Source organism: Culex quinquefasciatus, chromosome 1 (genome assembly GCF_015732765.1).
Source record: "Culex quinquefasciatus strain JHB chromosome 1, VPISU_Cqui_1.0_pri_paternal, whole genome shotgun sequence".
Classification (NCBI taxonomy): domain Eukaryota; kingdom Metazoa; phylum Arthropoda; class Insecta; order Diptera; family Culicidae; genus Culex; species Culex quinquefasciatus.
The window spans coordinates 5,360,214-5,373,283 of record NC_051861.1 but is presented as its reverse complement, the minus strand read 5'-3'; the positions used below and the strand labels follow the sequence as shown (position 1 = coordinate 5,373,283).

Sequence of the window (13,070 nt, the reverse complement as noted above, 5' to 3'; positions counted from 1 at the left end):
CCGAGCGATCGATTTTCCAATCGATTTCAATTCGGTCAAATCACCGCAATCAATGGAGTGTGTCAATGCGATCGTAAACGGTGTTGATTGTTTGATATTTTGTTTGCGAAATTAATACATATTTCATAGCCCAAGCAATGACAGGAAGACGATAAAATCGGCAAACCGACAGCTCTCGCAATTCAATACGTCCGAAAGGCCGCCGAGGTCGCATCAATCTGTTCACCCTCTCGTGCAACAAAGTTGTGCGGTGAAATCCTTTGCGAAAGCCATACAAGTTTTTTCACTTTAAACTACGACTACAAAAAAAGTTTGTGCTTATAACTTCCGATCGCATGATTTTCTCGTTCCACCACCTTTGTCAGTCAATCAACCACTTTGCGTCTTTGCTTTTCATGAATGAATCAACAGAATAGAGTCCCGGGTGGAGGGAGAAAAATTAAAATTCATTTATCGAAGCACAAGCTACTATCACTTCCCTTCGACTCAACTCTCGAACCTCGTACTTTGCAGGTCGGATCTCCTGTCCGTCTAATGATGGACCTTCCCGCACTATCATTTATCTTCATTTCCATTCTGGTGCATCATTTTCTAATCACTGCTTGCATACAATGTTCCGACCCTCACTTTTAAGGTCCATTTCCGGTACTTCATTCGAGGCGACCGGTTGAAAATATCGTTTATCTGTCAAAGACTCGTCTTATGAGTCGGGTTCGGCCCGATTACAACCCGATTTTCGCGACTCAAGCGTTATCGTAAGCCGTGGTGAAATAGCCATCAAATCTCGTACTCAGAGCTGCCTCTACCCGGGTTCTCCCCAATGATGACGATGACGACGACAGGAAGGAGAGAAACCACCACTTGGTCCCAAGAAGAGACAACCGCACACGCAGCCAAGAGGAATACGCCGAAGGCAGCACCAAGAGAAAGAAGAAATTCATTCATCAGCTCGAGTTTCATTCATGAAAACCCTGTGTCCCCGTCCGTCGCCGTCGTCATCGCCGTTCCTCCCCGCTCTTTTCGCCCTGAACCGGGCCGAGCTCGTAGTAAAATTTGTAGTAAGCGGCCTGCTTCGTCTTTCCTTCGTGGTCGTCGTCGAGTATGTTTTTTTGCCGTTTTAGCAGGCACTGATTCTGTCTTCTTTTATGTCCTCGTTTCTCTTTCTCCGATCTTTCCCATTCAGAGCTCCGGATCACTCTGTACCTCTCGAAACGCTTCTTTTTTGAATGGGCTCTTCGTTTTCAGACGAGAGATCTTGGCTTCGGTGCCCGATTTCTTGTTCCTTCCTTCCTCGTTAGGTGGGTTCTTCTTCTTTTTATTGCTTCTTCCGAAACATTTCTCTGGGACATTCCCCGAAGCAGGTGGTCAAAAGGTCTGGGTGGGACCCACCGGCCAAGGTGACAATTAGAAATTGATTCACACAATTTGCTGGAGCAATTGTTCTGCGTTGGAAGTTACCTCGGAACTAGATTTTCACTCCACTGTAAAGAGCCCTCTTTCTAATGATGTTCTGCTCAATGCAGTTCAAAGAATTTGAGATTTGCCATGTTTGGATTATATCGGTTGACAGTTCTGTCCGACACTTAACTTCTGCTTGATTTCACTTTGTATGGGTTCTGATATCTGAAGGATTTCTTACAGGGAACTGATTTTTGACAGCACTTTGATTCCCAATTCCCTGATTATAAATTTTCAAGGTATACATTTTGTATGCTGTAGGTTTTTTTTCTTAAATTCTTGAGTTTTTAATTCTTAATTTTTTTTAAACGAATCATTTTGAGACCATCCATAAACCATGGACATTTATATTCGCTCCATACAATTTTTATGGACAATTGTCCACGAATTGAGATTTCAAAAAGTGTCCAATGGTTTCAACATTTCGAATTTTTAACTAATGACAAAAAAATGCTTTCATATTTAACCTCAAAACCATGATTAATGACAAACATGTAAAATATAAAAATCAATTAATTTTGAGCAAGATCATCACAGATTACCTTTTTATCTGAAATCACATTTTTCACGGCTTCTCCCTGCTCCCTAGCCCGTAAAATCCCAACTTAAAAAAAAAAACTTTGGAAGAGAATCTCCACCAGCAGAACCAAAACAAAGCACCATACAATATCTTCCGATTCTCTCACAGCGTGGCGGGTAAAACCTGTCATTCAAGGCAAGACAGAGAAAAAAATATCGGAACCAAGAAGGACGACGATCGCCCTCATTTACGAGAGGCCCGTAGGGATTATAGTAATTTCTACTCCCTTGCCCGAGGGGATTCCGGAACGACCAGCAGGGGGCTTAACGCGAGCTACCTGGGACGGATCTTCTCGCAGCATCCCAAAAGGTGGAGATTTCTTGAAGAAGGGATTTCCCCCTGCAGGTTCCGGACGGACACGCACACACTCTCTTGCAAGGTTTCATTGATGGAATTTTTGGCGAATCTGTTGTTACTGAAGCCCTACACAGGTACGAGGTGATCGATTCTCAGCTGTCGTCGTTTTCGGGGTCGGGCTCTTGTTTTTGTTTCTCACAGGTAAGAGGGATTTCCACACTGGAGAGCTGGAGAGTCCGGAGTCAAGAGGAAGAGCTTCGACGTTAATGATTTTCCAATAAACAGATTTAAGAGGAAGAAGCGGTCATAAAATCTGCTCTTGAGGGGAGAACGAGAACCAGAAAAGTGGAAACAAAGTCAAAAGCTTAATCCTAATTTGCATTTTTGTTTTGTTGACGTTCCTTTGTGTTCATTCTGGTTCGGGAAGGGTGTTTTCTGGGTTCGAGGGCCGATTTCAGGAAATACCTGTGGCCTTGCTTCGCTGAAGGTATGGCTTTTCGCTCGCCAAGGGAGTGTGAGTAGGGCACAGGTGGCAACGGCAACAGGCTCACCGCTGGAGGTTTTCCGGAAGTGGCGTTGTTGTTGCGTGCCCGGCAACTTTTGCTCGAGTGGGTTCTCTTCATTGTAGAGAGGAGAGGTGAGAGTAATTCACACGACAAAGTCGACGAGGGGCAATTATTTCATTACGAGAAGCGGCGTGTCGTGAATAATTTTACGACCAATTGTGATTTAATTATATTGGCGATGTAAAGTGGGGTTCGACGTGCTGTTTGCTTGTCGAAGGGCTTATTAAACGTTTAACGAGGGATTAGGGAGTCCCCCTTCTTAGGAACAGCGCCGGGGAGGCGCTTTGAAGTGTTCTTAGATGATGTAAAACACAGCTGAGATAACGGCGATGACGCTGATTTGCTTGGAAACGTCGATTCTGTAATTTGCCAGCATTTTGACAGAATTTTGGACTGGGTTTGCGGTTTGTTTTGATAGCGTTCCCATATTGCAAAATGTCGAGCATCCGTTTGAAATTCGTCCTGTAAAACTGCTGTTAGATCGATTTCTCTAAATGAATTTGACTGATTTTTCACGACTGGGTTCGCGGTTTGTTTTGATAGCGCTCCCACACTGCAAATTGTCGAGCGTCCATTTAAAAGTCGTCCTGTCAAACAAAATTACACAAGGATTTGTCCGGCTTTCCACAGCTGGGTTTGTTTTGACAGCTCTCCAACATTGCGAAATGTCAATCTAATTCCCGCATTTATTCAGAATCAGCTTGGACAAAAATACTATCAATCCGCTTATCAGTTTTGCATCCTTGCCATATTAAAGCTAATACGGCCTATGTTTCTCGCATCCGCCAACGCGTGCGCAAACCGCTCTCTCAGCGTGTGGCGACTCTCTCAATTCCGGCCCCCATGTTGGCGGGATGATCCGCCGTCCGATCTTCACCGAGTAGTAAATACATTGCACACCTTTGCCGGTTGCTGTTCGCCAGACTCTCTGCTGGCGGCCCCTGTCTAGCCTGGATGAGTCTACCCGACGCGCACACTTGGCTCGGGCCAGACCGCCGCACCAGACAGCAGTTTCGATTTGAACGTGTTCCAAGAGAGTCTCGAGCGGAACCTCTCAGTGCGGACCTGAGTCGTGTTGAGCCGTTTGCGCATCGGGATTTGGAAGCGACCAAAACAAAAAAAAAAACATAGCTTTTCGATGTTTTACGTGATCGTCGACGTCGTCGGTTAGTTCGGGTAAAACGAGACAGCACGATCGCGATTCCGGAACATCTCGCTCTGGTGCACTTGCTCTTTTATTCTCTCTCGCTGGCTTACGCATACAGGCATCGGTGGTAGATGTGTGTGCGAGACCGTGCTCGATTTCGGATGTGGAAGGAAGCCGAACGAAAAAAAAGAGCGTGTGTGAAAAAAACGTAAATATTAAATTTTTCATTCACTTTTATTCGTTCTTGGTAAAGTTTGGTGTTTTCAGTGTTCAAGAATACATTGGTCGGTCGGTCGGTTGTGCGCTTGTCTCTGTGCCGGTGTGTTGTTTTTTTTCTACGGGGGTGCGCGTTTTGCTGTGAAAATCACGCTGTAAGCGGAGCGCGTCGTGCGGGTGAAACTGACAGCATCGCGTGAGGATTATTTTCGGGGTGCACAGTGTGGAATTATGGTTGCGTAACTACGCGAAAAGTGAGAATCAAGTCGACAATCGACGTACGGATGTGAATTCTGGTGATTGAACATGGACACTGGGCAAGGCTGTGCAAGTAAACAAGAACTTTGAACAACCTGCGAGCTGGAAGAAAGCGCGCGAGTGTGCGCTCGATCAAGCTCGGCGAGTTCTATAATTAGAACTTTATGCTAATTGTTAATTGCTTCGATTATGGTCGTTCTGTGTGTACTTTGGCCGCGTACGCGTTCCTGGGGGTTGCGGGAAGCCAAAATGGAAACCGCCGATTCAATTTTAATTATCCACCGCATCGTTTATGGGCTTGACAGCACACTCTCTCGCGGTGGTGGTGATTGAACCTGCTGAACCGATTGACGTCGTCGTCGTCGGCGATCCTTGTACGGGTTGGTCAATGTACCGTCGGCGATTAGCAGTCGACGCGATCGATCTAGTGTGTCGTCTAGGGGGGCTGATCGCGCTGGAAGATGATGATTTATAGGATCGCCATCGTCGACGCTGCCTTGTACGGGACTCGGGCGATTGTTATCGGCAAAAAGGTTGCACTTTTGCGTGAGAATTGGCGATCACCGATCGTTGATCCATTTACTTTGCTTAATTAGCTGTCAAATGCAGTTTAGTTAGACTGTTTAGCATACAAAACGCCGCGGCAGACAATGATGTGAGTTGGCATATTTGCGCCAATCGACGGACTCCCCTTTTCAGATAGTTTGGAATTCTACTTGACATTAGTAGACTTGTTGGACGTCTACTTGACTATTGTGAATACTGATTTGTACGCCTGACACATTTTTTGCTGGGAAAAAAATTGTTTTGACAACAAACCAGCAATGTAAAATGTCAGACTGAACACTATTATCCTGGTAGAAATCTGTTTAAATCGAAATGCTGTCAATTTTTGATAATCATATCAGATAACGTGGATCATCATTTTCTTATCAACACAATTTCAAAAGAGCCACTACACCACGACGCCTTCAAGCCGACCTGTCAAGGGTTGTTAGGGTGGATTAAGTCATATTAGGACATCCCAAAACAGGTGAACGAAAACTGACAGCATTCCGCCAAAAGCTTCCCAACTCATCAAGCTTCAAACGAGGGGTCGAAATTCCAGCAGAGCGATTTTCCCAGCATTGGAAGCACTTTGGAAAGGTCGTAAATTTCCCCAAAACAAGCGATAAATTCTCGCCTTCTGCGCGAGGGGAAAGACACCACCTAATTCTGGGTAAATTTCCATGTTTATCGCGCAGGGGTGTAACTCGATCAGGCTGATGTGGTGCTGACGACACCCTCCGTTTCTCGAATGCCGTCCAGATTGATGGTTAATAGAGCGTCGGCAGTCCCCTCTCCCCGAAAGTAAGTAAGCCCCGGGGATCAGCGCTCGTAATTAGGATTAATGTCAGCTCAGACAAGTGTCGGACCGCGACTAAGGGGGGAGCTGACAATTATATGTATCGATTGTGCTAACCTGTACAAAAATGCCGAGAATGCCAATGGTTGCGGAAAATTCCGGGAAGATTGGCGCCGTGGCGCGTGGAAATTCTCGGGAAGGCGCGACCCTAATCGGATTTGGCGACCACGAGGTGGCGCGTCGCCTTGGTGACGAACTGTCAAACTGCGTTGCTCCACGATTCAGTTTGGCCAACATTTCCCAACAGAGTGTGAATCGTTGCAATAGTCCATGCACGGACGAGTAAGCAGCGCGAGAAATCACCCAGCTATAAAAATCAAGCAACCTAGTAGGCGGCGAAAAAAACGCTGCTGAAATCAATGATTTCGACCTTGGCGGCTCGAGCAGATATCTGACAGCTGAACAATGGCGGTCGCATCTTTCGGGAACAGCACAAACAAAAAAAAAAAAAGATGGCGCGTCCCATTAGAAGATTATCTGACAAATGATTGAGTGGTGGAAGGCGCCTTAATAACTCTCGCGCGAGTTGATAATAATCCGACGAACCCCAGATTGACAGGTGACGTTTGTCGCCGTCGTATGCGTCAGGCCGACCCCGGTGCGACTGCTAGCCGCCGCCTTTTGTGTGTGGGAATGTTTCACTGGTCGCTCCATCAAAACACATGGTAATTACGCGAAATGTCATCATCTGGAAGCAGCAGGTTCTAGAGACACAAACGAAGAGGGTCATTTAAGACAACACTGCCAAGGTGGTCCACGAAGACCAGTGGAGAGTGAGGGGGGATTAGAAGATGATTATTATCGAGGGAGCCGTGTGACTTTTTTGTCGGTTGTGTACCAAGGTGCCGCGGCGCGGAGACCTTCGGGAGATTCGGAAGTCTCGCGCGCTTGAAACAATGGCTTCGCGGGAGATTACGGTCATCAACGCCTCCCAGAACGGACGGAGCCGAGGTCGGTCTGGGAGAATTAATCGGTTATGGTGGTCATTTCAGGCGAGGGGTTTTGCTGGCAAATTGAAAAGAGGTAGTAGCTAGAAGAATGGACCATAAAGAACACACTTTGTGTGCGCGGTGAAGGTCGCGGTGACGGTTAACTCTACTGTCTGGAAAACAAAGCGTTTATCAAACTGTCTTTTCCTCGACAGTCGGTATCGTTCGATGTGGGATACTCATGAAACTGACAGCATTCCCTGTTTAGAAATTGTTCAGACTTGTCCAGCCTTCTAGATAAGAGAAAGTCTGTATCAAATCAAAGGCGTTTCATGTTAAACTCGATAACAAATCAACTGCCAGCGCTTTTATCGCTGTCGGATAACCGAGCAGCAATCCCTGGTAGAACTAAGACATTGTTTCTAACGGGGTTTATCTCGACTAAGCAAGAGGAGTCCAGTCAACTTGCGAGGGCGGACCGTCTCCTTATCGCTTCCAGATTCCAGAGACCGCTCGCGGGCTTGCACGTTGAAAATCCATCCACCGCATGCATGCGACATATGTCATCGTTGTGCAGTTTTGTTTTTATCATCGCCACTCAACAACGTTCCCTCCCTTCTCGTGTAGACTTATTTGTTTATTTATGCGTTTTTTCCCCATCTCTCCTGGTCATGTCAAAGCTCGCTCTTTTGCTCTCGGTTTGTGTAATTCCCGATGACCGCAGAGTAGCCGACAGCAGTTTCCCAGAAAGCGATATAAATTGACTGAAATTGGATGACAATTGGAGTAAATTAAATGTTAATTTAATAATTTATGTTAATTAAGTGGGCTTTGGGGCAAACGTCAAAACGCCTGCCTGCCCTGCTCACGCACCCGTCAATACCGGTGTCGATAGCGCCCGTTTGACAGATGCTGTCAGAATGGTCCCCCTCTCTCGAAACTAAAAAAAAAAAAAAAAAGCGAGATGGCCATCTGCGGTGCGGTCAATTGAGCTAATCTAATGTGATTAACGATTTATTTACTTAACGTTAACACCCTCGGTTTGATGGACTGACTGACCGAGGGAAACAAAAAAATCCCAATGTAAACACTGGAAATGCTCTGCCACTTTGCATCATTATCGTGACGGGCAGAACTGTCACCCTCTCTTCAGTGTGTCAGAGTTACCACCGAAAGAAGCACTTAATTGTAATTTATTTCTATTTAATTTCGCTGCCGACTGTCAGCAGCGCGAGTTCTTGCCCGGGGTTTGTTTGAGTGTGGAAAGTATATTCTTTTTTTTTTACACAACTTTTAATGACATGCAAATGATATGCAGGCAAAACTGTATGTCGTGTGTCTGTTTGAGTGCGATTGGAAAACGAGTCGGGCGCGTTTTTTGGAGCGCAAAATAATGATTCTGGAAATAATCATTCGTTGAACCGTTTCGGAAGGTTGTTTCACACTTTTTGAAGGGTTTCGGTTGAAAAGCATCATAACATAGATTTTTTTTTGCTTGATACCAATTCCAATATCGTACATTTTTCTTATACTATATTCATAAGTAGAATGCCAATATTTAGGTGTACAAAAATTTACGGGAGAGGAAATAAAAACTGACAGCATTGCTGAATTCGCACTAATTGTAGTGACAAAATGTAATTTATATGATTATTCAAATTTGTGTACAGTTAAAAACTGACATCATTCCCAGTAGAAAATGTACCAACATTCCCAATGCTTCTTGTAATTGTTCAAATATGTTTACGTCTATATTTGTATTTAAGTGCTGATTGGAAACTGACAGCAGTACCTAAGAGAAAGTGCAATTGTTTCAATCACCAAGATTTCACCTTTTTTTTGCATCACTGCAAAAAAAAATCAGTTCAAATTCGCTAAACAAAGATTTTACAATCAAAAGGTGTGACAAATTTTCAACGATTACGCAACGAAAACAGTTCAAAGCTTCGAAAACTCAAGGAATTTCTAAATCAACTGGGTGTACAAAAACAAACGTCGTGTAAATTGATTTCAAGTGGTTCGCAGCGGGAAAAAGTAGTGTGAAAATTATAACACCTAACAGTGTAGGTAATGCGTTTTTAAATACTGGCCAATAAAGAAAATTGCTGAATTGCTGCTTGCCTCGGGCGGAGAAGAGAAATATAAGTGGGGAAAAAGAGTGAGCACAAAAAGTGCGGAATTTTGTCCAGTTGAAGAGTTCCAGCCAAGTGACAGCAAGCTGGCAGCACTGAATGTGCTCGGTGCGGGTGACAAAATGACAAATGAGTGGATCGAGTGGAACGAAAGTGCGCGAATAGTGGGCCGGTTGCCGTTGCGAGGCAACCATCACTACCATCACGGCAGCGCCCATCATCAGGCCGGTGTCGGCCCGATGCACCATGGCGGCCAGTCGCTCGGTCAGGCCGGTGTCAGCCCGCCCGGCAGCGGGTTGACGGCGTCCTCGGGGCTGAGCGGGATTCACAACAATAACAACGTTAGCTTTCTGAACAACAACCAGCAGCACTTTCTGAACAGTTACAGCCTGAACAAGTTGGCCGCAGCGGGGATGGGCCTGAAGACCCATGCCCTCATGAAGGGCCTGCAAAAGCCGAGAGGTAAGGAATTGTTTTTTTTTTGGTTTTCGGGGAAAAGTCAGTGCCCTTGAACTGTTGGGTGCATTTTTGCCAGTGACCGTCACGCGGGTTCCTCGGGAACCCGAACAATGGGTCGGTGGTGGTCCCCCTCGTCGAACGGTGTTATTTACTTTCGTTCCGCTTGGTAAACTGCTTGATAAATTACTTTCTGAAGGGCGGCCGAGCCGAGTCGACCAAACCCAGCTCCCAGCGTCGACTCCCCCGCCGTAATAAAGCGGTTTCAATTTCCGGATGGCTAATCAAAGGTTCGCTACAGGGGTGGGAGTGGTTGCCAAAAAATCCAAACCAACCGGGACCAATATTAAATTAACAACAGATTTCGGAGTTGTGGCCGCCCGAAGACCCACCAGAAACTGGATCACGCACATCAAAAGCCCCGACTGGGCGGGGAAGGTGGCCTTCACACCTCCCCACGAAAGTAAGCAGCTGGCGGGCAAGAAGTCGCCGCCACCACGCTTGTAGAACAAAGGAAAAATTCGGACATCAAACAAGGAAATTTCTCCGAAACGGCCGTCGTCGCAGCCGAAAAACATCGAAATTTAATTACCCTCGGTGGGGCGGAGCGCACTTGTGGTGGTAAATTTTGCGCCCCCTCCCTCTTCTTGGAGCACGAAGAAAATTGACCGAGTAAATTGATTATCGTAATAATTCGCCGCTTTTCCGCCTCGATTTGACTGCTGTCGAGCGGCGCTGTTTTGATTCGCCGCTTGGTGGTCCAGCACACCCACTTTTTTCTTCCGAAAAAAATCCACAAGAAAAAGAAAAATCATTCTCTCTTTTCCAAAGTCGACCACCGCCAGCGCGCGTCGATCTTTTGATCCACGAAACATTTGGCGTTCGCGGGACACCGAAATCTCGTGTTCTAATTATAAAAACACAACAAAATCACCGAGAAAAGTTGCCACGTCAAAACTTGCGTCGAACTCGGTGGATGGATTGCCGGAAATCTGGGTGGGATTCCGAGATTAATGAGTCGACCAAAAGTAGTCGACATAGCAGGCGAGCGAGCGAGAATCAATTAAAAGTGGCGGACAATCGAAGAGTGCGTGCGGCCCGTTTGTACATCGTGTAAGATAGTTTTCTTTGACGTTTCTACACGACTTTTACGGGCTTTTGATGCGCCGTGTGTGGGTTTTTGTGTGCGGATCAGTTCCTGACCTGCGGTTGAGACGGCGGCGGCGCTTCTGAAGATGTTTAATGGGCCGGGAAAGGCTTTGGATCGTTTTATTTTGGGAAATCGTCATTGTTTTTCTTTGCTTCAACTCGATTTCATCTGCAATTCAAGAGACTTTTCAAAATTTTCTAACGCGGTATGAGTCGAACTGTCAACCTGAAAATGCTGTCAGTCCCACATCGGAAATTATCAAGCCTGCGTACAAAAATGTTTGCTCGAAAGCAAACTTCCCAGATCCAATCCGTACGGGGGCCAATCGGGTCAACTCGTTAGCCCCCACGCACTTCGCGCAGAAGCCACAGCGTATAACTCAATTATTACCAACGCGAGTCGGTCGTGGCCAACGTGAAGTCGACTTAGACACTTTGGCTGCGTCCGCTGATCGTCGTCGTCGTTGTCGTCGCGCAGCTAGACTCGCTGGAACCAATTAAAACAATTGGAGCTAATTCCTGGCAGCGCGCGCATTTTGCCTCCTCCAACTAGCCAGCTTCCAATCCAATTACACTGTATTTCCCCATCGAGCATCAGCATCCAGGGATCCCGGGTTTTATGATGATGTTTGACCAAGGTTCAGAAAAAATACCTACAAAGCACGCACAAGACAAGAGGCAACATCGAATAATCGCTTCTTTGTCAGCTCAGAAGCCCCCCAGTCCGATTAATATTCCCTAAAATCCGTTAAATTTCAATTTTCCGTACATAATTTCAAGCTATTTAACCGTCAATTTCGCTTCTTCATAAACTCCGGTCCGGCTTCCCTCCGTGGAGAACGCTCGCGCGCGCGGTCACTCTCCAGGCCTGGCTGTCTGGTCCAAGTCTTGGCCGCGTCGTGCTTGTTAAGTTGTTGTTCGTCATTCGTTTTTTTTTGTTCATACTCCTCTCAAGCCCTTCTGTTTCACTTCTGCTGTAGTTGTTTTGTAGAGTTCATTCATAAAAGTGACCAACCAACCGACCATCAGCAATCCGATTAACTCACGCGCCGCTTCGGATCATCTTCTGATCTTCTTATAGCTGCTGCTCTCGTCTGATTCTCCTCGTGTTCCAAGCGACGAACCTCCCGAAGAACAACAACCAGAAAATGATGTGATGTAGTTGTTGAGTTTTGAGTGAGTGGAAAAATAATACTCTTGTTCGGACGCGAAGAAACATGAGCGATAATAAACCTCCTCGACTCGCACACTCACACACAAACACAAAATACACACATCACGCGGAGATGAGAGTGATCTTCAGCTCTTCTGGAGGAAAATGAAGGGGGAAGGGCAAGGGAAGAACCGCCGGTGTTCGTTAATAACTGGAAAAGTAGATGATGCTGCTGCTGTGAGATGATGGACTACTGCCCTGGGTCATAGACTGGCTCGGAAAAGACTAAAGACTGTTCGCGCGTTGATCCAATGTTGAACCGGGCTCAAAAATTGAGTGATTATGAGGAGGTAGACTGATACTTGGCTAAACTGCACGATGTCGAGCTGATTTTGAGCCGAATGTGGAGCGATTTTATCTTATATCATAAAGGGCGATGATGATATTTCTTTGGAGATACTGTCAGTTTTGTATACATCTCAGATATCAGACTGGTTTGCAGTCTGACCAGGTCGATTGATTTTTATCCAAACTGCACGATGTTGAGATGATGTAGAGCCATTTATAGAGCGATTTTTGTCCTCATGTCTAAAAGCCTTGAAGTTAGCTGCATTTGACAAGCTTAATGATGTGACCGAGAGCAAAGAAAAAGGGCATGTCGACAAAGTTTGTAAATGCTGTCAGTTTTATTTACTGTTGTCATCTCTTAAAATAAAGATGGGTTCTCAGTCCGACAAAGTATGTTGATCTTCAACCAAACTGTACGATGTCGACCAAACGTAGAGCAATACGTAGGAGGATATTGATAAATTATGGATATGCTGTCAGTTTTGTTTACATGTGCAATCCTTAGTATTCCGACTATTTAACTGTCGTTGCACTGATTCCAACCAAAATGCACGATGTCAGGCTGATGTAGAGCCGTATATAGAGCGAGTTTTTTTAAGTCGTGGAATTTCTTGTTTTTGTAAAATGTCTATGTCGCCCTATCGTTTAGCCAAACAAAGAACAGTTTTGTTCACATCTGGAGTTTTTTTTGAAAAGGTCCAATAAACCAAATTTCCAGTTTTTGCTTTTTGGGTGTTTTTAGAACCGCCTTGAGTCAGGGGTATTAAAAAACACCCAAAAAGCAAAAACTGAAAATTTGGTTTATTGGTCCTTTTCAAAAAAAACTCCAGACATGTGTCTGGTTTCCAATCTGAAGATGTAAATTATCTTTTTGTTAAACTGCCCGACATCCAGCTGATGTAGAGCCTAATGTCGAGCAAGTTTTGTTTTTACTAGAATCCTAGGATTTGTAGTATTTAGCAAATGTAGCTATGTT

The 13,070-nt window shown here is 45.5% G+C and overlaps 1 protein-coding gene across 6 annotated transcripts in view; it reads left to right on the top strand.

Annotated features, from left to right (window-relative positions):
• The window catches only part of LOC6040900 (ETS-like protein pointed), a 114,011-nt gene that overhangs the window by 56,242 nt on the left and 44,699 nt on the right, over positions 1 to 13,070 (top strand). The window contains exons 1-2 of one of the 6 annotated variants that reach the window (XM_038248691.1): positions 3,909 to 4,077; positions 8,757 to 9,450. The exons of 2 other annotated variants lie outside the window; for them this stretch is intronic. In XM_038248691.1, coding sequence (XP_038104619.1) covers positions 9,111 to 9,450 — 340 coding nt within the window. In that variant the 5' untranslated portion in view covers positions 3,909 to 4,077; positions 8,757 to 9,110. Of the gene's footprint in view, positions 1 to 3,908; positions 4,257 to 4,281; positions 4,519 to 8,756; positions 9,451 to 13,070 lie in introns of those variants that run through there. 3 more of the 6 variants (XM_038248675.1, XM_038248685.1, XM_038248671.1) reach the window with 3 other exon arrangements.